The sequence below is a fragment of the Chionomys nivalis genome, chromosome 1, assembly GCF_950005125.1.
Source record: "Chionomys nivalis chromosome 1, mChiNiv1.1, whole genome shotgun sequence".
Taxonomy (NCBI): Eukaryota; Metazoa; Chordata; class Mammalia; order Rodentia; family Cricetidae; genus Chionomys; species Chionomys nivalis.
The window spans coordinates 64879112-64905161 of NC_080086.1; the positions used below are offsets into that span (position 1 = coordinate 64879112).

Genomic DNA, 26050 nt, shown 5'->3' on the forward strand with positions numbered 1-26050 from the left:
ATGTCAGTGTGGTGATTTCTCAGAAAATTAGGAAACAACCCTTCTCAAGACCTAGTAATACCACTTTTGGGTATATACCCAAAAGATGCTCAATCGTACCACAAGGACATGTGTTCAACTATATTTATAGCAGCATTGTTTGTCATAGCGAGAACCTGGAAACAACCTAAATGCCCTACTGGCAGCCCAGCCTTGTATCCGGAAGTCTTGAGAATCTGCCACCACCCAGAGCCTCACCTTGCACAGCACTCACAGGACCACATGCCACAGCCACCTTGGCTGTTCGATCAGTAGAAACAAATGGCTGGCATCTTGAAGGGCAGGCTGCATTCTTGTGGCCCATCCTAATGCCGCCTTTGCCACTTTCCAGGCATAATGGAGAAATACACGCAGAAACCCTCGTATGCCCTTATTCACACACACAAACATTAAAAGATAGGATCTGTATATGAGAGCAAACATGATTTTTGTCTGCAACTGGGCCACATCAGTTAATATAACACTTTCTGATCCATTCATTTTCTTGAAAGCTTCATGATTTCATTCTTCTAACAGCTGTATCTGTGGACCTCATTTTCAGTGCCCATTGATCAGTTGATAGGCTGCTCCCATTTCCTAGCACTTCAAACAGAGCAGAACTGCCCACGGGTGAGCAGGTGTCTCTGTGCTAGGACGTACAGTCCTCTGAGTTTACACCACAGGCAGAGTACCTGGGTCTTATGGTAGTTCGAGTTTCCATCTTTTTAGACTTCCCTAACGGCTCCACTAGCTTGCACTCCCACCAGTTGTAAGGGTTCTTCCTTCCTCCATCCTTACCAGGCATAGGGTCATGTTTTTTTTTTAAGTGTTAGCAGGTCCTAACTAGAGGAACACAAAATTGCAAAGCAGTTTTAATGCACTGTCCTAGTTAGGGTTATTATTGCTATTGCTATGATGAAACACCATGACCAAAACCAATATGGGGAGGAAAGGTTATATTTGGCTTAACCTTCGCACTGCAGTCCATCACTGAAGGAAGTCAAGACAGAAACTCAAGCAAGGAACCTGGAGGCAGAGGCTTATGCAGAGATCATGGAGGAGTGCTGCTTACAGGCTGACTCCCCATGGCTTAGTTACTCTGCATTCTTATAGAAGTGAGGACCACCAGCCCAACGGGCTGGGTCCTCCCCCATCAATAGCTAAGTTAAGAATGTGCTACAGACTTGTCTACAGCTTTGTGGAACCACGGAGAGACTTCATCCTGGACATTCATGACAGAAAACTGCTCTACAAGTGTGGCAGTCGGGAAACTCGTGTAGTGTTTAAAGATGCTGACAGCAGAATTAAAACCACAGCAAAGTTTCCTTTGGGGTGGGCAGGGACAGCTGATCCATATATTACAAGGCCATTACTCTTCTCTGACCTGTGCACGTATGTACCAGGAATTAGTAAATTATGTCTTTAATCCCAGCCCTCAGGAGGTAGGAAGACTGGGAGTTTGAGGCAGCCTGATTTACAGAGTGAGACTCTATCTCAAAAAACAAAACAAAACAATCAAGCAAACAAACAAACAAAAACATTGAGAGGACAGGTGAAGAAGAAAGAAAAACATCTATTTATAAAGCAACAGAAAGGAAACATGGCATCAAAGGGTTAAGGTGCTGCTGTGTTGCTATGACAACAGATGTAGCTAATTTAGCACACATGTGAGAGTGTTTGGGAAAATGTGGTGTCAGGAGAGACCATGAACAGATTCTAAATAAGGGGGTGTTGAGACTACCAGCACAGGTGCTGTGGAGATCCATGCGAGGGAAGAGCCCAGCCACCTGAGGGTCCTGGAATCTTTCACTGTTCTGTTTTATTCAACTGTTCTCCCCCCAATTTTTTCTTTTCTTTTCTGTTTGTTGTTGTTTTGCTTTGTTTTTTGAGACAGTGTTTCACTGACTAACTCTGGCTAGTCTGGAACTTGTTATGTAGACTAGGCTGGCCTTGAACTCAAAGAGAACTACTGGTCTCTAACTTCTGAGTCCTGGGATTAAAGGCATGTACCACCATGCCCAGCTTCAGATTTTTTTAATGTTTTTATTTTTAAATAATCATACAAGGTACTAGACACCATTGTGGTGGTGTTGAGCCAAGTGCGTTTGTGGGTCTTCTCCCTTCCCTACCTCCTCCACTCCCTGCTACTGCACCTGCTTGTAGCACCGCCCACACCTTGTTTTGTCCCATGGGAACCTAGGCCCCACCCCATCCTTCCTCATCACTCTTGGTCTCCTTCCTAGGTTCCTAGACTTTACTTACACTTATACTTGTTTGCATATATACACATACACTGTAAAGGGCCAGATCCACAGATGAGGGAAAACAGACAGTTTTTGTCTTTTCTGAGTTTGGGCCACCTTGCTTAATAGTATACTTTTCAGATCCATCCATTTTCCTGCATATTTCATTTTTCTTCACTGCCAAATAACATTCCATTGTATGTATGTACCACATTTTCATAACCCAACCACACGCTGATGGACATCTGGGCTGGTTGGATTTCTGGCTACTGTGACTGAAGCAGCAATAAACACGGTTGTGCAAGTGTCTCTATGGTAGGAGATGGAGTCCTCTGGGTAAACACCCAGGATCACTGTAGAGCTTTTAAATAAAAAAAAAAAACAAACAAAAAAAACAGATATTTCTGGGGCCCCATGCTGAATAAAGAGTACAAGATTGCCGAAAATTAAATTCATAAAATAATTAGGGGGAAAACAGTCCATAGCTAAATAAAATTGTCTTCATGAAGTCTCCATACACTTTAATGTTTAAGAACTCTATTCTTTGAGAAAAACAATTTATTGGTGACATTCAAATGCATTGAATGGATTTTTTTCCCTTCAATGAAAAGATTCACAGTGGAGCATAGATATTTAACTCCCCTTTCTGAGCACCACATAAACTGCTAAAGGAATGTAAAAATAGGAACAAACTCACATCCCTTCGGGTTACCAGGAAGCGAGGCAGGAACTGTGGGGGACTGACATCTTTGCAACATGGTTCCTCCCACCCAGGAACACCACATTCTGTTTCTTAGTCAATATTGGTAGTTCATATTTTCTGTGAAAACTGCCCATTTTGTCAAGAGCTTGTACACGGAATCAGATAACTCAACACGCCTGCTATTTTTAACCCTCTCCCTATTGTTCCATATGCTGCCTCCAGCATTTCGAATTTGCACCTTTTTGTCCTAATTAGCCTTGCCAAAAGTTTGTGTATTTTACTGACTTTCTGAAAGAACTTGCTAGACACAAAGTCAGGGAGGGACTGTGAGGAGGAAGAGGGAGACCTCAGGAAAGGTGCAGATGTGGGTGCAGAGGGGGAAGAAGGCAGTCAGGTACATTCCCTGAACGTGGGAATGAACAGGAGTCCTTTTCTGTTTCAAAGATCAATTGTGGGCCTAGGGTGGCTGAGTTGGTGGTGGGGTGAGGCAGGCAGGGAGGACATCTGAGCTTTCCATGCTCCAGCTAAGAACATCAGGAGCCAATGAGACCCAAGAGACCCCGGCCAGTATGCCAAGAGAGATGGACGCAACCTTGTTGGCATAGAAACTAGAGTCTAGCTGGGTTTCTTGGAGCTAGACCTGGAGTCACTTCTGGGAGCCAGGAGTTTTCCCTGTGGACCAGCATTATAGGGGAGGGAGGAACCCTATGATCTCTCTGTCCAGGCTGCAATGTGTCCTCTCTATCATCTGAATTTCTCCCTCTTTGTGAAAGGCCCAAGATGACCACAAGCCCTGACTGGCCTTCTGTGAGCATAACGGATATGGTGCAGGGTGTCGAGCAGTCCTCAGAACTGTCACTGAGAAGAGCCAGAGGGATTTGCTGGCCTACTAAGATTTTCTTACTTCCAGGCTGGGCCTAGGGAAGACTGTGGAGGTATTAAGTGAACTTTTCTTTGAGGCAGCTACATTCTAAGTGTGGAGCTTGTGGGATGAAGGTCTATGCCAGCTCCAGTGTGTCAGTCATTGTGATAGTTTGGATTGAACTGGACCCCTTATGGGGTCTCATGGGGAGTGGCACTATTAGAAGGTGTGGCTTTGTTGGAGTGGGTGTGGCCTTGTTGGAGGAAGTGTGTCACTGTGGTGGCAGGTTTTGAGGTTTCCCATGCTCAGGATACCGCCCAGTGTCTCAGTTGACTTCCTGTTGCCTTCAAGATGTAGGACTCTCAGCCACTCCTCCAGCACATCCGTCTGCATACCATGCTCCCTGCCATGATGATAATGGACCTAACCTCTGAACCTGTGAGTGAGCCCTCTCAATTAAATGTTTTCCTTATAAGAGTTGTTGTGGTCATGGTTTCTCTTCACAGCAATAGAACCCCTAAGACAGCCGTGTTTACCCCTGCACCAAGCATCATTTGTTAGTGAAGTTATTTTTAGCTACCTCAGCTGATAACCATTGACCTTGTTCACAGCTGCTAGGTTACAACCCAGCATGCTGTAACTCTGATCATCAAAACATGGGTCCACCAATCCACTCTAAAGAGCTAGTAAAGTTTTGTGACTTCTACCCTCACCCTTGACCCGCCGACTCTGCCGCACCGAGCACTGAACCTGTGGATTGCTCTAGAAGTCAATTACACTTCTCCCCATCACATGCAACAGGAGGACCTGTGTTAAACCCCCAGAACCCATATGAATGCTAGATGTGCTGGAACATGCTTGCAATCCCTGTACTCAGAAGGAGAATGATACTTGGGGTTCACTGACCAGCCCGCCTAGCTCCAAGCCAGTAACACTTCTTGTCTCAAAAGACAAGATGAGAAGCTCATGAATAACAACATCTCAAGTTGACATCTGACCTCCATACCGTGGAACACACACCCGCAAACAAAAATCATGAAACTGGAGAAATATCTCATTATGAGAGAACTTGCCTAGCATGCCCAACCAGAAACTAATACCTCATGCCATGATATTAGTACCATCCCAGTGGTACAGATACTGAAGTCTAGGAAGATAAAAATGGGGCAACTATGAAAGCGTAAGAGCAGTAAGTTTCCAGTGTACAGGAGAAAACAAGTAAGTAGTTTTTATGAAAGAGAGGTGAGTGGTTACCTGTCAGCAGGAGGAGGAAATAGGATCAAGAGGAGCATAGAGCTCATGGCTAGCAATGTTCTTTGTTAATCTGCATAGTGGTCACTCAGCATTCATGTTAGGACTGTTAAGTTGTACCTTAGTCCATGGACTTTTCAATGTTTTAAGGTTTATTTTTACTTTATAATTATGTGTATAAGTGTGTGTGTGTGTGTGCATGTAAGAATCATGACCATGGAGGCCAGAAGAGGGCATCAGATCCCCTGGAGCTGAAGTTATAGGTAGATGTGAGCCACCCTATGTAGGTGCTGGGAACTACTTGGGTCTTCTACAAGAGCAGTAGACACTCCTAACTACCAAGCCATCTCTACAGCTGCCATGTGCTCTAATTTTAAATCTTTTTGGAATAAGTAGTCACTGAAGAACTGGGATATAGCAGCAGTAGAGTGTTTGCCAAGTGTGTGCAATGCCCAGCACTGGAAAAAGCAATCAGATAATCAGTCGTTGCTTGGGGGAAAGAACTAACAATTTCCTGGACTTTTTAGTAGTGTTTTTTTTTTTAATTTTGCCTGTGAGTGTGTAATGTGTATGAGCTTTTTCATGTGTGTGGACACAGATGTGTACAGGTACATACATATATGTATGTACACGTGCATGAGGCTAATGTTGGGAGTCTTCCATGGCTCTCTGCCTGGTTAACTGAGGCACAGTCTTTCAGGTGAAACCAGAGTTCTCTGATGCAGCTACTCTGGCTAGCCGCCTTGCTCTTCAGATCCCCTTGCCAGTTTTGAATTTACAGGTGGACCACTAGGCATTTCTGTGGGTTCTTGGGATCCAAACTCCCACTCTTATGCTTATGTGGGAAGGGCTTTATCTACTGATCCATCTCCCCAATACCAAGTTTGTTCTGTTTTATTTTTTTATGCAATAGCAATCATATCTTCCATAATTCAGAAATTTCTAGAACCCTAGAAGATGAAAAACAATATGCAGAGTACTGAGGTGAAAAGAGTTTGATGAGGAATTACGGAAGTATTACTGTATGAAGGGGACATAAATTCTTACACAAGCAAGCAACTATACGTTTCATTGTCTGGAAAAAATCCAAAAAAGAAGTAGAAGTAAAGATTGCGTACAGGAAAGAGAGTGAGCACAGAAGTCTGTATAACTCCGTCCAGATATTGTGAGCACAGTCAGGAGGTCAGTATGGACAGATGCACATGGGATTAAAAATCAAGCAGCTGTCAACTAGCCATAAAGCCAAGAACTTCCTAAGGTGATAAGTTAAGCATGTGTGAGGGAAGTAGGAAAGAAATTAAAGTAGTAAATCTCTCATCGTTTGATATAGAACACACATACACGCAAAATTTCAAGTAAGACTAGCAGCAAAATAACTGCAGAGATGCAACCTCTTTGATTCCAAGAACAAGGAGGCCTTAGGCTGCATTCAGGGACGAGAGTGAAGAAATGAGTCCGCAATTTTTTAGTATAACATGAAATTTAAGAACAACAAATCTGTCACATACAATAAATATTAATGTTTACTAATATTGGTCAGAAAAATCCAATTATGTTGTTTTAAAATAGATAAGAGCTAAGGTGCATTTCTGTGCAAGTGAACGTACTGAACATGGATGAGGTCCAGGACTCATTGTTAAACGTGAAAGAAAACACAAAAGGCAAAAATCAAGATGGCATGGAAAAGCCAGGTGCGGCAGCTCACACCTGTCATCCCAGCATATAGAAGGCTGGGGTGGGGGTGTACTAGCTCAAAGTCAGCCTGAGCCAACAAAACTAAAAACAACCCCAAAAATGACATGGGAGAAGAAATTTTGAAGATTAAAATAGCAAGTACCATACTGCGGAAATAATTTTTAAGGTGGGGTCTTGGTTTCATTATCACACAGTAAAATTTAAGACAAAATGAAGCATACAATAATAAAAGGACCTTTGGGATAAAGATTCAGTCTACAACAAGACAGGAGAATCACAAGTTTTGTGTCAAGAAAATTAGGTTCCTGGAGCTGTATGGATTTAGCCCGGAAAGCCTCATTTCAAGAAGTCCCAGACTGGGTGGCCAGGACCCTACACAGCATTCCAGGATGGGCAGTGCCCCACATAGCTCCCCAGGCTGGGACAGCCAGTGTCCCACACAGCACCCCAGGCCGGGCGGCCAGTGTCCCACACAGCACCCCAGGCCGGGCGGCCAGTGTCCCACACAGCACAGTAGTAGAGTGTTTGGTACCACTAAGCAGTTGGTTACCACTATGTTTGTTGTCCAAGATGATCTACTAGCCCACCTTATCTCTAAGTTCTGCATACAGATTCAACCAACCTCACACTGAAATGAAAGAATTGGGGCTGGGGAGATGGCACAGAAGAGTGCTTGTTGATCTTATGGAAGACCCAAGTTTGGCTCCCAGAACCATCAGGCAGCTCATACCTCCCTTAACTCCAGCTCCAGGAGGTCCAATACCTTTTTTTGGTCTCTCAGGGCACTTGCATACATGTGGTGCACATTAACTCATGTAGGCACACAGATATAAAAAAGAATTACATAAAAATAAGTCTCTTGTAATGACATTTCATTTGTATTTTAATAAATAAAGCTTTCCGGGTGGTGGTGGCGCACACCTTTAATCCCAGCACTTGGGAGGCAGAGGCAGGCGGATCTCTGTGAGTTCGAGACCAGCCTGGTCTACAAGAGCTAGTTCCAGGATAGGCTCCAAAACCACAGAGAAACCCTGTCTTGAAAAACAAACAAAAAAAAAATAAGTAAAGCTTGCCTGAAGATCAGAAAGTAAAAGAGCCACCCTGGTCAGCCTTACGGACCAGACAGTGGTGACACACACCTTTAATCCCAGTAGCTACACTATTTGCCATAGAAACACTATTTGCCATAGAAACTGGACAGAAGTAGCACACACCTTTAATCCCAGTCCTAGAGAGAAATAAAATGCGAGGAGACAGCTCTCAGACAGTCTCATTCTGAGGATTCCTGGAGGCAGGATCACTATTTCTGACTAGGGTAGAGGTAAGAGCCAGTGGCTGCTTTGTTTCTCTGACCTTCAGGTCGAATCCCAATATCTGTCTCTGGGTTTTTATTAATCGTGATACAGCCTCTACCACACAAACCAGCTGTCTTGCTGTGGGTACAGATCCAAAGAAAATAGCACCATCACATCCATCATAACAAAGACTCCTTCCACCCACATCCATCACAGCACTCTTCACAGTGGCCAACATAAGAGTCAACCTAGTTGCCCAAGCACAGACAAATGGTTAAAGAAAATGCTACATGCACACACTATGGGGTATTATTCAACCACGAAAAGGAATGGTGTCCTATTGTCTGCTGCTAAACAGACAGAACTAAGGGCATCATGTAAAGTGAAGTAATCAAGACTCAGAAAGTCCCATATGTTCTCTCAGGTGCCTCATGAGGATATTGTCATCTTTTTCTTCTTTTTGTTTTTTTGAGACAGTGCCTCATGTAGCCCAGATTAGTCTCAGTCTCAGACTATGTAGTTGAGATGACCTTGAACTACTGATCCTTCTGCCTCTGTCTGCCCAGTTCTAGGATTACAGGCATGTATCAGCCCATACCTGGTCTATGCAATGCTGATGATCAAGTCCAGTTTCATGCTTGTTAGGCAGGGACTCTGCCAACTGAGCCACTTCCCCAACCCTTGGTGTCTTTAAGAAAAGACATTAGAATGCATACTAGTGACTTTCAGAGGCTGGAATGTGTGACTTGGAGAGGACTTTAAAGAAACAGATACTCAGACACGACTGATACGAGGAATAAGCTCTGGTTTCCATGGCACCATGAGGGGATGACAGCTTGCAGCATCCTATTCCAAGTTTCACGAGTAGCTGAAAGACGGGGCTAGAAGGCTGCAAACGTAAAGTCATGAGAGGGTGGAGGCAGTGGTTGCCTTTGTTTTGTCATGACACATTGTAGATACGTGTGAGAACCCCACAGTGAGCCCACAAGCATGGTAGTGCATGACGACCAAAACTGAAAGGCTTCTCAGGAGCTGAACATCAACTATGTTGATGCAATAATTATTCACTCCATATATAGAGCAATTCACTGCACCATACTCCATAATTTAATATAATTAATGATTTTGAAAACTAGATAGACAGACAAGATTGTTGATAAATTAGTTTTATTTGATACCACTGAACTTTGTGTGTTTTCACTTTTTGCAAGCTTTCCCCATGTGGTTCATCTGAGAATCAAGGCCTCCCTTGACATTCCATGGGTACCATCTGAGTGTGAGGGACTTGGGTGTGGTGGTTGAAGACAGCAGTCATTTTTGATGTCCTTCAGCAGACAGGTCAAACACTGGCACTGCAATGTCTTTTAGAGTCAGAATTGTACCTCAACAATCCTATCTGTGTCCTGGAACATAGTTCAGAAGGCTTTAATGGGACATAAATCCCTCTTGAAGGGAAACAATGCTTCTCAGGGACTCAAGGGCACTCTCAGTAAAACATGACTTGAATATACTTATTCTCATAATTCTTAAGTAACTAAAATGCCAGTAGGGTCTGTGAGATGGCTCAGTAGGTAAGGGCACTTGCCATAAGTATGATGACCTGAATTCCATCCTTGGGCCCACATGTTGAAAAAAGAGAACTGACCCCCGCTAGCTGTTCTCTGACCTATACATGTGGACAGTGGCATATATGTATACAGATACATACACTAACACATGCACTAAAAGCATATGTAATAAACATTTAAAGCCAAAACAAACAAGGTATGAAGGTTTATGTCTGTAATCCCTATATTTGGGAAGCTGAACCTGAAGGATTGCTACAAATTTGAGATCATCCTGCTGCTGCCCAAGTCAGTGAGTCAGACCAGCCTAGCCTATAATGTGGGGGAACTGTGTCTCAAAAACAAAAGCCAAATAAATGAACAAAATAATACAACAGTTAAATTTTAAACTGTCTCACACACATTCTGATTTACTGAAATTAGTAATAGAGTCTTGATGAAAACTAAACACCATTCCGATTTTAACAATGGTGGGCGTGGTGGTTCAAGCCTGTAATCCCATACTGCAGAAGGATTTTTGAAGCCAACCTGGGCCACATAGTAGTTCTAGGCCACCAGCAGGTGTGGTCTAGTACTACAAGGTTGCTGTCTCAAAAGCAAGACAATGGGGAAATAATGCCTCGGGTCATTTCTGTCCTCATTGTCATTTTCTGCACTTGACTTTGACAGTAGCAATACAGACTCAGCTCTCAGCATGCCTGCAAAACAATGCTAATAGCCCCTGAACACACAGCCACTTGAAGATAATCAGATATAATTTAAAATTCTGCCACCAAGTCACCCTGGAGTGCCTACATAAACTGGTTGCCGTTTCATTTTACAATAATAAAAATAGTCACTGCTAATGTCTAAGGAGTGTCACTCTGTGTCCCGAGATTCCCATGTGTAAAACTTAGCAGTTCTTAGGAAAGCAGCATCATACACTTAGTCTCCTGTTGTCATCAGAGAGGCAAATTAACTTGTTCAAGTTCTCACAGCTAGTAAATACAACCGCCAGGTAGTTGAGCCCCACATCACCATCCGACCCACTTGCCTGCATGTGAGGTACTCAAGGATAGTCAATCCATCTGCAGTAACGGAAATCACTCCAGTTATTCGAAAATCAACAGCTGCAACTTCTACACCACAGTTTCACTTTGTCAGTTGCTACTAATAAATGGCTCCACGTTGGCTCATGGAAAAGTGCATTTGGCATGACCCTCTCATTCCTTACCAATGGCAGTCATCATCAGGATCTGGTCCTCTGAGCCTGGCCGACCTATGTAAAGCCTGTGCAGACCAGCCTCTTTCTCCCTTACATTCTATTCAAATGCCCCTCCCTTCACCTATGCTGAGACGGATTGATTCATCAGGCCTGTGCCCTGCTCTAACAGGGCAACGCACAACCAAAGTCTGGCCCCCAAGACAATCTGAAACACATTTCTTGTTACAAATTAGCTAAGATTATCACTAGGATAAAGCAATTCATTTTAGAGAATACATAGGTCCTGGAAATGTATATAGCCTCAGAAACCAGAGGTCAGACCAAGTTCTTCCTGTGCCTGCCAAGGAGAGAATGGAGCACCTCATCTCTCATTCTGTGTCTGGGAATGGGGCCTTCCTGGTCCTAGAAAACAGAATGACCCTGCTCCCCTGCTCCTCTTAAGAAGTTCTGTTTCATACTCCAGAGGAGTGATGTTTTGTGTTTATCCAGAACAATGCTTATCACAATTTGTAATGATGCGTTTGAGATATTTCTTTGTGATTATGCTTTCTTGCATGTGTCCTGAAATGCTATCAGGGTGGAGTCCATGGCCATCTATGTCACCTCTTTGTTTCCAGAACTTCTCATCAAATCAGGGATCTAGTAGGTTCTTATGAATGTTCAATGAATAAATAATGAGTGAATATGTTTACAAATAAAACACAGACATGTGGGTGGTCAACTACCTTCCCCCTGAGTTTCTGGAAGTTTCTGCAGCTGCCTTTAATTCTATCTTGCTTCCTTTTTCCTATGCTAGGCTACCTTGTTATTTTTTTTTTCTTTTAAGCACTGCTTGGCCCATTATATCTAGCCTCTTCTCGGCTAACTCTCCTTGTTATGTTTTATAAATCCTTGTAAACTGTCTCAAATCCCTTGTGAAACAAGGTAGGAGTTAAATAAATATATTTTCAATATATATATACCTTTAACATAAATCCTCTGCCAACACACACACACACACACACACACATATATACACACACGACCATCTGCACACTTTAAAAATAGCTGTGATTTATCTGAGCCTCATTGTGCAAGCCTGTCATCCCATCACTCGGAAAACTGAGGCAAAAGGATGGTGAGTTTGAGGCCAGCCTGAATACATATTGAGAACTTATCCAAAAAATATTTTTTTAAGGATCTGAACTTTGCTATCTCCAACAATATAGTAATGTTTAAAGTGAGCTCTACCCCAGACCCAGGACCCATGAGCATAATACATGGTTCAGTAATACATATGGGACAAGCCCACTTCTAATCATACTGGGTGATTTGATGGACAAGAACATGGGGTTTACAATGAAACTGTCATAGATTTTGGATCAAAGAATGATTGATCTGTGGGCTTTCAAAATGTATGGTGCCATCTTCACAGTAAAGAGCTTTTGCACTACTTGTACCCTAGGTAGGGAAGAGAGAGGGTGCTAGGCAGAGAAAGACATTTGTCCACTTTACATAATGAAGGACAGAAGGCAGACACACTTGACTGGGGGTCTAGCTCAGTGGTAGAGCATTGCTTACTGTGCCCAGGGGTTCCATCCCCAGCACCACAAAGTAATGTTTTGAAAAGAGCAAAAACTATTTAATAGTCCACCACCTAGCCCCAGCTATAATTTCTGACATGTGATCCCCGTGCTAGTAGGGAGGGGTGTTGCAAGTCTGACATGTTGGCTGCTTTCTACGGCCTAAGTCATTTAAAACGCCTTTGCTGAGTGTTGGCCAGGTATTCGTTCCATATGGGAAACGTAACTTTTAAATACCATTTGTGCAAGTACCGCTCAAAGCACAAGTTGGGCACACGAGAGCCCCAACCGGCTCCAATGCAGTGAAAGGAGCTGAGCCGCCGTCTCTCTGTCCCTTTTCTCTAGCAAGGATGGAGAACCAGTCCTTCCTTGCCTGTAGTCAAAAATCTCCACACGGGAATCTAAGATTTGATTTCTATTATTCATAAGCTCATTTGAGACACTTAGCTCTTGATGACAAACTGCCAGAGGAGGAGTGGGCATGAAGAGAGGGGTGGTAATGATTTGTGTGTCATAAAGACAATTTTTAAAAGAATTTGACAGAGTGTGGGCTGTGACTTGCTTTTTCTATGTTTGTCTATCCAGTTCTGACAGGGGATGGCGAGTAAGGGTAGAAAAGGGAAGAAGCCTGAAAAGCCAGACAATAGACCAGTTGCAGGCCTGACTGGCATCCTAAAGCAGTCGCTCTGCCCTCCCCTGCCCTCCCTTCCCCCAACACCTGGCAGGCTGTGGTTGTGATTTCAAAACAAGTAACTACTGGCCCCTGGACCCAGAGTGGCCTTCTCTGTTTCTCCCTGAGGTGCAGAAGAGGGGGAAAGGAGGAAACACGAGAGAAAGGAAAGGTGGACACTAAAGATGAACTAGCTTGTAGCACCTCCGCAGGGACAGTGGCCTCCCCTACTCCACCCCCAAAGCTTTGGGACAACATAAAAACCCAAACCCTAAGCGTCCAGGTGTCAGTCTCCCATCCTCTGCATCTGCTCTGCCGGTCCCATTGCATGCATGCAGGCAGGCAGACGCATCTTGTGAATCTGGACCCCAGTGCGCTCAGTTGAGCAGGCGCGCATCCTCCCTGAATCCGGCAGGGCGGCGGCCCGGGAGACCCTCGGAGAAGGCTACACCAACAGGCATCACGGACCCAGGAATACCCTATGTCCGCAAACAGGCCTATCTCCAGAGCTCAGTGTGACAGATCCGCAGAGCGGCAGGTGTACCCAGGCGCCTGCTCCTGCGCGGGCGCAGCCACTCCCCGGCTGCAGCGGAGCTCGCCGTCATTCTGTGGCTCCAGCATCCTGGGGATCCGCCCGCCGCGGTGCCCACCCTGCTCCTTCTTTGGTGCCCTACCTCGCACGCGGCAGCCTCGCATCCATCCCCAGCTGCCCCCAGCACTGCTGGGCGGTGTTCTTCAGCTCTGAGACCCGCTTCCCTCGCGCACAGCTACTCCGCTGCTTGGTGCTTCCCGCGCATCCTGCAGCTCTGGACAAAGGCCCTAGATCCGCGTCCCCGTGGCCAGCGCTGCAGTCAGAGTCAAGTCCAGAGCCCGCAGGAGGCTGGAAGAAGCGCGAGCTCCCAGCAGTGCGCGCTGACAAAGGGCCGGACGAGTGCGCAGCGCCCCCTCCAGAGCCGGGCTCACTACAGCGTCCCCGCCCGCCCGCGCCCTGCATCAGCCTGGGCCCAAAGCAGAACCTGCCACTCTGGAGAAGCCCCAAACAAGCCACGTTTGTCTCACATTCGGGGTATATTTTATTTTTATTTAGGGTCTCAGAAGGACGGCTTGCCTTTGGAAAGTAACTTTCAGTGTTGCTAGCTAGTGACAACTGGATCACTGAATTCCTAACCAGATTATCCCAGACTCTAATTCTGACCCCATCTTCAACTAGGCTGGGGGCTCACTCCTGCAGCATGCACTTCCTCTACCTCCTCTGGCCCCTTGCATGCCTCCCTATCTCCTTCCTGGAGAGACCCCAGAGCTGAGTGGGAAGCCACCTTTAGACTGGCCACTTCCCAGCATTGTGACCTTGAGGACCCCACCCGACTCTGTGAGCCTGTCCACTGCTAGAAAGTGACCTGAACCTAAGGTATTTGTCACCTAAGCCTTTTCTAATGCTTGTAGGGGGATTGGAAAGTAGGCTGTCACAGGCAGTCGGGTTCTTACACCTCCACCCTGCTTCCTCCCAAACCCCCTAAAGCTTTTAGAAACGTGTCTATCAAAATGATCGCCTCCAGAAAAGCCTCTGGCTGCTGATGTCAAACCAGGCTGGGTCAGCCCCTTGCTTCTGAAGTTCCAACAGCAACCCTCAGGATCCCTGTAGAGTTAGGCAGTGCCCAAGAATGGGCATTTGTGTACATGTTGGGGTATGAAGGCTGGAAGTTGGCCTCAGGTGGTTTCTATCACAGACCACCTTATTTTACAGCATCTTTCATTGGATTTGGGAGTTGCTGTCTTGGCAAGGCTGACTGGCCAACTAGCAGCACAAACATGGGAACACATGGTGTCATGTTTGGCTTTTACTTCGATGTGGGGGATCAGGACTCCGGTTCTCATGCTTGCTCAGTAAACATCTTACCTTCCCACTCCCACTGTCCTACTGACACGTTAGCTTGACATAGTCTAGGGCAGTCTTTCTCAACCTTCCGAATGCTGAGACTTTTTAATACAGTTCCTCACGTTATGGTGACCCCCACAACCATAAAAATTATTTCGTTGCTACCTCATAACTATAGCTTTATTACTGTTATGAATAGTAATAACAATTATCTGGTATGCAGGATATCTGGCATGCGACCCCCATGTTGAGAGCTACTGTTCCAGAGTCATTTGAGAAAAATACTCCACTGACGGACTGCCCAGATCAGGCGGCTTGTGTGCATGTCTGTGGGATTATTTTCTTGGTTGTTAATTGGTGTAGGAAGGCTCAGACCACTGTAGGCAACATAATTCCCTTGCCAGGTGGTCCTGGACTATATAAAAAAGCTAGGTGGCTGAATGAACCAGCCAGCAATATTTCTCCATGGTTTCTCCTTCAGGTTCTTGCTTGAGTTCCTCTCCTGGCTTCGCCCAAATAAATCCTTTCCCCCAAGTTGCTTTTGGTCATGGTGCATGTTATAGCAATACAATGAGACTAGATCATTTACCAAGCTATCTCCCTCACCCACAAAAACTTTAAACAAGTACTCGGATGATTCCCTTGCATGCAGGTATAGGAGAATGGGCATTCTAGGGCTAGGACACACTTCTAGTGTCCAGTGGCAGAGTGCTTGCTTGGGACACATGAGGTCCGAAGTTCCAGTACTTGGCAATACAGAGGTAGGGTTGGAGGGGACTGAGGCAATGTGGAAAGACCCACGACAACCAGGACAGCCCGCAGGCATGTGATTCAGATGTCAGGATAACTGTTTCTCTACAGTTCTCCCTAAACCCACACACCATGCCTCTGGTCCCCACACCTCCTCCACCTCCATAGCTGCTCATACGTTTTCATGCTGATTTTTCTCTGCACTGAATCCTAGCAACAGAAGAAGCCACAAGGGTGAGCTCTCCCCTCTCTGGTTCCTATGTCCAAAGCCAGGGAAGTATGAAGTAACACTCCCCATGAGAACTCCAGGGAATGCAGAAGCACCTTTTTAGAATCCCATGAAATGAAAGGTAAAGCAGGCTCCCTTCCTGAACAGACTCCCAACAGGGAACAGGGACCATTTCCTAAACCCTCCCAGCCATCTCTGTCACACCGAAATCTCTCTTTTTAGGACACTGGTTTTCTAAAATTAACAGCAGGCCCTCCTGGTTCCCAGCACTGTCTGAAGGATCGCCTCTTCACTGAAGAAACTGAGGCAGAGTAGTCAGGTAACTTAGCCAAGACCACACAGCTAGTACAAGGCAGAGCCAGAATTTTAAACCAAGCACACTGCCCCAGAGCTTGTGATGGCCTCTACTTCCCATCAGGAACACGAACAAGCTTTCTGAAACTGAACTAGAAGCTGGCTGTCATAGATTATGTCTATAACCCAAGCAGTTAAGAGTCAGAGGCAGGAGGATTACTGAAAGTTTGAAGCCACAAATTTGAAACCACCCTGAGCACCATATGAAGTTCAAGGCCACACAGTGAGACCCTGTACCCTCTCCCAAAGGCAGAACTGGAACAACGTGGTGACTACTCTCCCCCCTCCTCACAGAAAGAGACCCTCCTTCCTAAGCCACCACAGCATTTTCACAGCAGGAAATAAAATGGGTTGCTCCTCTCCGAAGACTTCAAGACTTGTTCAAATGTATGACAGGAAGCAGGAATTGCTTCAATTTTGCATCGGCAGCCTGAAATCTCCACTGATGTTGCAGGCATTTTTACTCAATTCCGAAGTCATGTTGAAACCCAATCACATAGCAATGTTGTTGGTGCCAGCTGCCACAGAAGCACCCTGAGACCCCAACATGCCTGGCCCTCTTTGACCAGGGACAAAAGAGCTCTGGACACCCTAGGTCAGACCTGGAAGCCAATGCACTTTAAAGTTTGATTTTAGACATATTTTCATTAAGATAATTTCTCAGCTCCAAGTCTTTTTAATGTCTGTCAACAGTAGCCTAAGGGAGAGGAGATGGCAGTGCAGCAGGCACACAGCACTTCAATATGTAGCTTCTAAGACGGCCTCAAGGATCCCTATCCTGCTGGGATTCAAAACACCTTGACCAAGCTTTACAGTCCATCAGCCAGGGAAGTCAAGGCAGGAACTCAAGGTAGGAACCTGAAGGCAGGAACCAATGCAAGGTCATGGATGAGTACTGCTTACCAGCTTGCTCTTCACGGCTTACTCAACCTTTCTTATACCACTCAGGACCATCTGCCCAGAGGTGGCACCACCACAGACGAGCCGAGCCCTCCCACATCACTCATTAATCAGGAAAACGGCCCACGTGTCCTTCATCCCAAGTGACTCTAGCTTGTGTCAAGTTGACAAAATACCAACCAGCCCAGACACCATCTGTAGTTCCAGACATAAGAGTCTTCTCCTGTAGTACTCTCTTGGTTGCCTTCCTAGCATGTGCTTTTGGGAAGGCCTGCATGGCAGAAAGCTGAGGGTAATACCAGCTGCTAGAGGCAGACCCTTGGTCCAAAAGCCCTAAAGTAAATGAATTCTGCCAACAACCATGTGTGTATAAATGCAGACCCTTCCACAGTGGAGCCTTCATATGAGACCCAGAGGCAGAGGACCAGGTGAGACCACATTCACACTCAACTCCCAACCCTCAGAAACCGTGAGGAATTTAATGTGTTGCTCTAAGTGTAACACTTTGTCATTCACATGAGAATGGATAACCACTGCAGAATCCACATCTACTGCCCCCCAAATTGGTGTCTAGAAGCCTTCTTCAAGACATGCTGGGGGGGGGTCGGCTCCCTGAGATCAGCCCCTCACTCCTGAGTATTGGAAAGACACCAAGAGACACCTTCCACACTCTGTCAGCCATCTGCCCCACAGCAGTCACCCGCTTGGCACCAATCTCTCAGGGCTTTCTCCTCTTCCTCCCCTGCAGGGACTTCCTGAGCTTGTCTCAGCTAACCCTCAGATATAACCACATACTGCTAAAGCAATTTGTTGCTACCAAAATTGAAGGCAGGCATTTCCCTGAGATATAATCTCCATAGTTTTGTAGGCCAAGTCTGAATGTGACTTGGAGCCCTGAATGCTGTAAGATTCTCAACTAGTCACTAATAACAAACAATGGCAGGACAGCTAACCATACCACCATTGATGGAATGCCAACCTTAACACAGCAAAAAGAACTACACCAGAAACTGTTTAAATAAGTCTCTCCCAAACCATGAAATGATCTAATTCCTGCTCAGACTAGGTATATGGCATCTCAAGGCTCATGCCCAAACTCCATCAATAAACAGGTAGCTTCAGTCACCAGGGAACCTACTCCAGCCCCAGAAGCTAACAATGTAACCCCCATGCCTGCCTCAGCAGATGGTCATGGGTTTCATGCTGATCCTGCCTCCCAGGAATGTTGCTAGGTTTGCACAGCCCATTCTGACCCCCCTCTCTAAATCCTCCCAAATGCCATCTCTGCCAGCTCCAGGAATTCCATTCACCAGATCCTCTCTGAAGGCAAAAGGAGGAATGCCACCTGTGCAAAGCAGAGCTGGCAAGGCCACAACCTACCTCCTGAACCTCTGAAAGGATACTTCAGTCTAGAGGGCCTTGAAAACTGCCAGCAAGTGTGTTCAGTCAGGGACCTAGGGAGTATTATGGAACCCTATACAGTCACTCCTCTAGGTAACCTGGGCTGAAACCTAAGAATCCTGTGGTCAAATAATAACTAGCTCAAAGGACTGTGGAGGTGATTCGGCGAGTAAGAGTGTTTGCTTTGTAGACAGGAGAACTTGATGTAGAGTCCCCCGTACCCAGCATTAGTGGGTGGAGACAGGAAGACTGATGAGAGCTCACAGTACAGTGCCTGCCTACCTTGCAAAAGTTCTGAGTTTGAGCTCTGGTGTCACATAAGCTGGATGTGGTGGCATATTCTGTAATGCCAGTACTGAGATAACGAAGGAAGGTGATCAGAAGTTCAAGGCCAACCTGGGCTACCTGAGATCTTGTCTAAAAACAAGCAAGCAAGCAAGCAACTCTTTTTACATTTCAGTGCATAAGAAATCCTTAATTAAATTAATGGACTCCTAGAATGCACCTGCACAGAAATAGTGCTACTTACAACCCAACTCAGAAGTCATTCCTGACAGCAGCCACATGCTCAGTGAGTCAAAATCTCAAACATGCATTATGCTCTTTATTCGCATAAGTGCCATGCTCTTGGCTAGCTAAAAAGACCAAACAGTGCTAGGCATGACGGCATGCATCTGAAATCACAGAACTCAAGAGGCTGCAACAGGAGGATCACGAGTCTGAGGCCAGCCTGGGCTACACTACAAGACCTTACCTCAAACAAAGCAAAAACCAACCAACAAAACAAATGAAAAACCCAGAGAAAAATATTTGTCCTTTTTCTGAAACAAATTCAGTACCTGTTGTCCTTGGAAAATAAGGACCTCATCCATATACATTTGCTGAGGTGCTGCTAACTCAACCTGCTCCACCACTATCCAGACTCCTGTGTGACCCAGGCTCAACAGACTGGAAGAATGGTGTGAAAATATCAGAATGACCCCCACCTAACAAGGGCCAATGAGGACTGAACATGAGTTCATTGCACCTGGGGAGCATTGTGCTTGTTAGCTTAGGTAGGGAGGGAAAATCTAGCAGGGGAAGGAGTCCCTCTCAGGCTCAGTCTTGCCCATCCACTCATACAGGAAAACAGGAATTGTCACCTATCATGGACTTGCAAAAAGGTTTTATTTTTTATTGTCTGTATATGAGTGCTTCCTGCATGATATGTATGTGTATTGTGTGCATACAGTGCCTGTGGAGACCATAAGAAGGCATCAGATCCCCTGGAATGGAGTTAAATGCGGTTGTGAATCACCACATGGGTGGTGGGAATTGAACCCAGGTCCTCTGGAAGAGCAGCCAGTGCTATAACCACTGAACAACTTCTCTAGCTCCATGAGAAAGTTTTTATTTCAAGTGGCTATACTGGGACCATCTAGGCTAAGCATGGAGTCAGGAAGTCTTTAGAAAGCCAATCAGGTGGGTAGATGGAAGGCCTTGGACACCTTTAGAACAGAGCACTGGCTCTTCCTACAGACCTATGGCTTGATGGAGCAAAGACCATCTAAGTGAACACTAACCTGCCAAGTACTGTGTCAGACACACTACATCACCTGAATCTCCCTGTTAGTCTATATACAACATAGGTACAATTATTCCCATTCTACATGTAGAGTAACTGGGGAATCCAAGGTTCAGTAGCTTGTGCAAGGTCATGAGCTAGCAAATGGCAAAACAAGTGTTTGAATCTTAGCAGTCTGCCTCTAGGCTTACTTTCAATGGCCATTTAACTGCTTCCCACGATAGCCCGCCACCTCTGCACCCCTGCATGTCAGTGAGCAAGAAGCATGTTGGTGACAGTAGGCTTGGCTCAATGTCAAACCTTTCTTATTTCAGTAATATATGCTACATCACATGGGTTAGATGGTCTATAACACAGACAGAAACTGGTCCCTTGAGCTTAGTGAAGTCACACTTATTACTTAGAAAATGTGACCTTATTGTCCCACCCCAAACAAAACAACCAACCAATATCACCTAAGGGGCATGGCAAACTATACATTTCTTTTTCTGGAGACCAGAAGAATCCAGAAAGCCTTTTGTTGTGTTAAACAAGGGCATGAAAGAAATAAGCTACAGGGCCCAGAGAAGCGTCTCAGCAGTTAGAACAATTTGCTGTTCTACCAGAGGTCCCAAGTTCAGATTTCAGCACTCACTTTGGGCAGCTGGGCAGCTGAGCAGCTAACCAACACCAACACCAGCACCAGCACCACCAGCACCACCAGCACCAGCAGCACCAGCAGCACCAGCAGCAGCACCACCACCAGCACCACCAGCACCACCAGCACCACCAGCACCACCAGCACCACCACCAGCACCACCACCAGCACCACCACCAGCACCACCACCAGCACCACCACCAGCACCACCACCAGCACCACCAGCAGCACCACCAGCAGCACCAGCACCACCAGCACCACCAGCACCACCAGCACCACCAGCACCAGCACCACCAGCACCACCAGCACCACCAGCACCACCACCACCAGCACCACCACCAGCACCACCAGCACCACCACTGTAATTCTAACTTGAGGATATCTGGCACCCTCTTCTGGTCTCTGTGGGTACTGTACATACACACATGCATACACAAACACGCAAACACAAACACACTCCTTTAACAAAAGAAGGAACAAACCTTCTTTTGTGGGCTGTGTGACTCTGGAGTAAGACCCTCTCCCCATGTGTCTACTGATTAAATGGGAATACAATCATCTCCAGACAAGCAAATTCCTTCCCAGATCATCTCATTTTAATCACGTTTTACATGGAAAATCACCGTCTCAGTAAATCTTTTGGAGCTTTTCAACTTATACATGACTATTTTAGCAGGAATTTTTCATCAGACTCTTGATGTATGAAATATCTACTTGTCTCAGGGGCCATGCTCTGATGATAGGTGTACAATGGCCCACTATGGCCACCATATGCCCAAGTCCCCTCTTCTTCTTTCTTCAAGTTACTTGCACAGCTGGTAGGCTGGGTAGCTTTTCCCAAGAGCTCTCTAGCCGAGGACACATGAGGGTCAGAGGGTCTGCTACTGTGGGTCTGCTCCTCGGGGCCTTGTTTCTAGAGACCATAGTGATTGTCAGACAGTTTAGCATGCCAGTCATTTACTTGAAGATTTAAACCAAAACATCCCAAACTCCTAAATCTGAAGGTTTCAATCCATGGATACACAGGGAAGAGGCCCAAAGGGCTGCACTGCTCTCTAACCTCCTGTGCTGTGCAATGATAAAGTGCATTTAGCACCATGTATGAATGGTAAAGTGTATTACAGAGTCCATAGTTTGTAAGGAATGCAGCACTTCAGTTATGCAATTAACACACAAGGGAAAAATAGTCATGGTGGCCTATGCCTGCTATCCCAGTATGCCAGAGGCTGGCGCTAGCCTGTCTCAAAAACAAAACAAGACAAAAAACCCCCACATACTCTGGAAACCCTTGCCTGGGGAGGGGCATTGCCTACAGTGGGATGATCAATCAACGATACCACATCAATGATCAATCAATGAAATGCCCTCACAGATTTGCCTACTGTTTGATCTTATGGAAGGATTTTCTTAAGTGAGAGTCCCTCTTCTCAGAGGACTTCAGCTTGTGTCATTGGGGAAAAAATGCCAACAGCACATTGCACAAACACTGTCAGTGTGCTTCAGCCTGTTATTTTAGCCAACAAAATAACCCATTTCTGTGGTATCAAAGGGTCTTCCTTCCCAGCAGACACGTGAGTAGGACATGTGGACCCCAAACAAAACCCCACCAAACCTTCTAATTCTACTATATTTAAGTTTCTAGAACGTTTCCCCCATCTATGTGCCTCTCCTCTTTTGTACTTAGAAAAGGCTTCCACTTGATCTGTTTGCTTTATTTATTCCGATGACCTCTTCTTTCTATCCTCAAACTACAGGATAGATGACTTGAAGTCTGCTTAAACCCAAATACTTACTTATGCTTCATCCGGGCCCCACCACAAGCTGACTTCCAACTCACTTCCTTCCCCCTTCCTGGCTTCTCCCCACCTTAGCCTTCCCCCCGTCTCTGTGGTATCTTCAACACCCTCCACCCTTATTTTCTAAGATTCTCTCCTCAGCTTTGCGACCCCTGTTTTGTGCTCCTGGGTCCTTTCCCTCATGCTAATAGCATCACTTTAGGCCTCAGTGTAAAGCCCTTTGTCTCAGAATCATCTCGCCTCCCCTGGTGACAGGTCCACTTTTCAGGACACAAACCACAAGCGAGGCAGAACCACCTCCTGCCTACAGGGACTTTCTGAGCTGACTGAACATTCTGATATTAGTGACACTCCAGTACCTTGTGGTTTATAAAGCATGGTCAGCAGATAGTCACATAGCCCTTTCTGTCCTGTCTAGTGGCTAATCTGGCAGGAAACAGCTACCACAAAGAGCTTTGATGGAGCCTATCCTGGAGCACTAAGATCCAGCAGTCAGCAGGCAGGTGTCCTGGACAGTGCCAGGCAGGTGTCCTGGACAGTGCCAGGCAGGTGTCCTGGACAGTGCCAGGCAGGTGTCCTGGACAGTGCCAGGCAGGCTATAGGTAGATGGCCATGCCAGGGTTCAAAGCCAGCCCTGGCACTTATCTAAATGGCCATGATCTATGTTTTGATTTCCTCCAAGTGGATTTCAATAAAACAAATGTCAACTGTTTTCTGCAAGTTTCCTACTATGGCACCTGACCTGTAGAAATGGCTCAAAAAATGGTGGCCACTACTGTTCTAAATTACTAACTTTTGGGGGGACAAGGTCTCCTTCTGTAGTATAGAAAGGCTTTGACTCACAGCAGTCCTCCTGCCTCAGTCTCCTAGACATAAGACCCTCCACACCCAGGTTTAGTTCAAATTTTTAAACATTCATACCTCTGAGGCCTTTGCTTCTCCCAGAACACAGCCGAGCACCCGTATGTATTCCGTTGCACCTTTCAGGATGTCAACTTTGCTGGGCTTCCGGCTCTGTGGCAGAAACGGCACCATCGCCTTCAGCTTGGCAAAGCCACGGTTGAGATTTTTTATCTAGAAAGCAAAAAGTCACAGTGATACACTGATACACTGCCTCGCACAGACATTTCCTCAAGCCACAGAAGAGGGTTGTGAGCGTGACTTCCCACTATGCTCTAAATGAAAGTTAAAAAGTACGGCGACCTTGAAATCACAACAGGACTCCTGGCAAAAGCATCCTTCCCCAACTTCTGTGATGTCTTCTGCCTCCCATGGTCCTTTCCCTACTGCGTTTCCAGATGTTCATTTCTGAAGCGCTTGGCTCAGAAGTTTAGGAATAAGTAGTAGGCCTAAAGGTGAGCTTCACTCTCTCTCTGAGGTTCCTGCTCCAGGATCACCTTTGTCACTGTCAAACCCAAAGCAAAGGAGCCCAAGCCTTGACTTCTGTGGGGCCAAGCTTTGCCTGAGATACTAGAATCTACCAGCAGATGCCGCTCTAAACACAGTCCACCTCAACACAGCTTCCAGGAGATTAAGATACTACATTTTTCTTTACTTTTGAGGGGTGGTGCCAGGGAGATGGTTCTGTGGGTAAAGGCTCTTGCCACAAAACCTGGCAGCCTAAATTTGATCCTCAAATCCCGGATGAAGATCGAAGGAGAGAACCCACTCCATGAAACTGTACTCTGAACTCCACACTTCACACACACACTACCCCATAACAACAAACACAAAAACACCTTTAAGTAGCCTGCACGAGGGCCTGAAAGACAGTTCAGAGATTAAAGCCTGTGTTGCTCTCACAGAAGACTTGAGAGTTCAGTTTCCAGTGCCAACATCAGTCGGCTCACAACTGTTTATTACTCCACCCTCTCTCTCCCAGTCCCTATACTCAGGTGCACGTACACATAACTGAATAAAAATAAAAAACAAACAGTAACTTGGACTGGAGAGATGGCTTAGCAGTTAAGGGCACTTGCTCTTACAGATGACCTGGGTTCAGTTCCCCACAGCCACATGACAACTCACAACTGTCTGTAGCTCTAGTTCCAGGAAACCCAACCCCTCCTTTCTGACGTCCTTGGGCACCAGGTACACACACGATGCACATACATGTATGCAGGTGAAACGCTCACAAGATATAAACATAAGAATTTTACATTTTTTTAAAAAAAGGAATAAGTAATACTAACTTCCTCGAGAGACCCCCCACCCACCCTTTGAGGCAGGTTAAAGGACTCAGAGGACCCCACTAGCACCCAAGCTGCACCTCCAGATGTGAAGCAGGGGTTCCGGTGCACCATTTGTAAAGCAGCTGTCCTGGTGCCGGCTCTGAAATTGGCAAGGGGCTCCCTCTGCTCCCTCGCCATCCAGGAGGGTTAGCAGGTGAGGTAGCCACTCCCGCGACCCATAACAGTGCAGCTGCATGCAGGCCCTTGGGGACCCGGGTCAAGCCTCGCTGAGGCGAAGTCAACCCGGAGGGCTGCAAGGGACTGCGCAGGTGCTGGGTGTGGAACACCCGCTAGCACGATGGCAATGGCGGGAGTAAGGTGGCCCCGGCCCCTCACCCGCTCGCGCTCTTTGGCGTTGGCCACGCGCCTGCGCTCCAGCACCAGATGCAGGTCGTCTGTGGTGGAGTAGCCTCCCGAGGGCAGCCGCTTGAGCCTACAAATGGCGGCGAGTTGGGGCAGGGGCCCCAGCTGTGCCTGCTGCAGCTCCTCCAGCACCTCAGGCTGCGGGACAACCAGCAAGGGCTCTGGGGACACAGGCGCAGCGTCCATAGTGGCACGTCGAGGCCACGGGCTGCTGAGGGCCTTGCAGCAGCTGTGCCTCAGGTGCACCAAGCCTCAGAGGGCGGGGCACGCGGAGGGCACGAGGTGAGGGTGGGGCGTGCGCGCAAAGGCCCATGGGCCAAAGGCTAAACCTGCACGCTTCACACCTGGGTGTGTGGGGCGGGTTGCGGTGGGGGCGTAGCCTCGGGTGGGCGGGGCTTGTAGAGGGTCTGAGCCCCGGTTAGGGTCAAAAGGCTTTACACCTGTCGCACCTCCTTGAGCTGCACAAAGAGGGGCCAGGGTGGGGCTGCGGGGACCAGGTGGAGCGTGAAGAGCCCCTTGAGCAGCCATGGTGAAAGGGAGAGGACGGGGCTGGCTCATAGAAACGTGATGACTCCGAATTCCCTCCTTGAAACCCACTTGGTGGAAGGCAAGACTTGACTCCCAAGAATCAGCTGGCTCCCACTCACATGCTGTGGCAATGCACCCCCACCCCCATACACACACACACACACACACACACACACACACACACAGGCAAAATAAATAACGAAGGGAAAAAGGCCTTTATTTGCCATACCTTGAGCTCTGGGTGCGTATGTGGAAGAGCAAGGGTCACAGAACCATGGTCTATGTACTTAAGCCTGCTTCACTAGGGAACACGAGGCTCAGGGAGGAGTGGATTTGTGGGGGACACCAGGAAG

General features: G+C 46.6%; 2 protein-coding genes across 2 annotated transcripts in view; both read right to left on the minus strand.

Annotated features, from left to right (window-relative positions):
- The window catches only part of Add2 (adducin 2), a 101588-nt gene extending 87605 nt beyond the window's left edge, over window positions 1–13983 (minus strand). The window contains exon 1 of the mRNA XM_057766088.1: window positions 13743–13983. The gene's annotated coding sequence lies outside the window, so the exon portion shown is untranslated. The remainder of the gene's footprint in view (window positions 1–13742) is intronic.
- A 7460-nt stretch (window positions 13984–21443) lies between these two features.
- Window positions 21444–25355, minus strand: Figla (folliculogenesis specific bHLH transcription factor). The gene is made up of 3 exons (XM_057767882.1): window positions 25143–25355; window positions 23497–23649; window positions 21444–21692 (listed from the first exon to the last, which is right to left on the minus strand). The coding sequence occupies exons 1-3, from the start codon at window positions 25353–25355 to the stop codon at window positions 21444–21446; spliced, it is 615 nt and encodes a 204-aa protein (XP_057623865.1).
- Window positions 25356–26050: the final 695 nt, after the last annotated feature.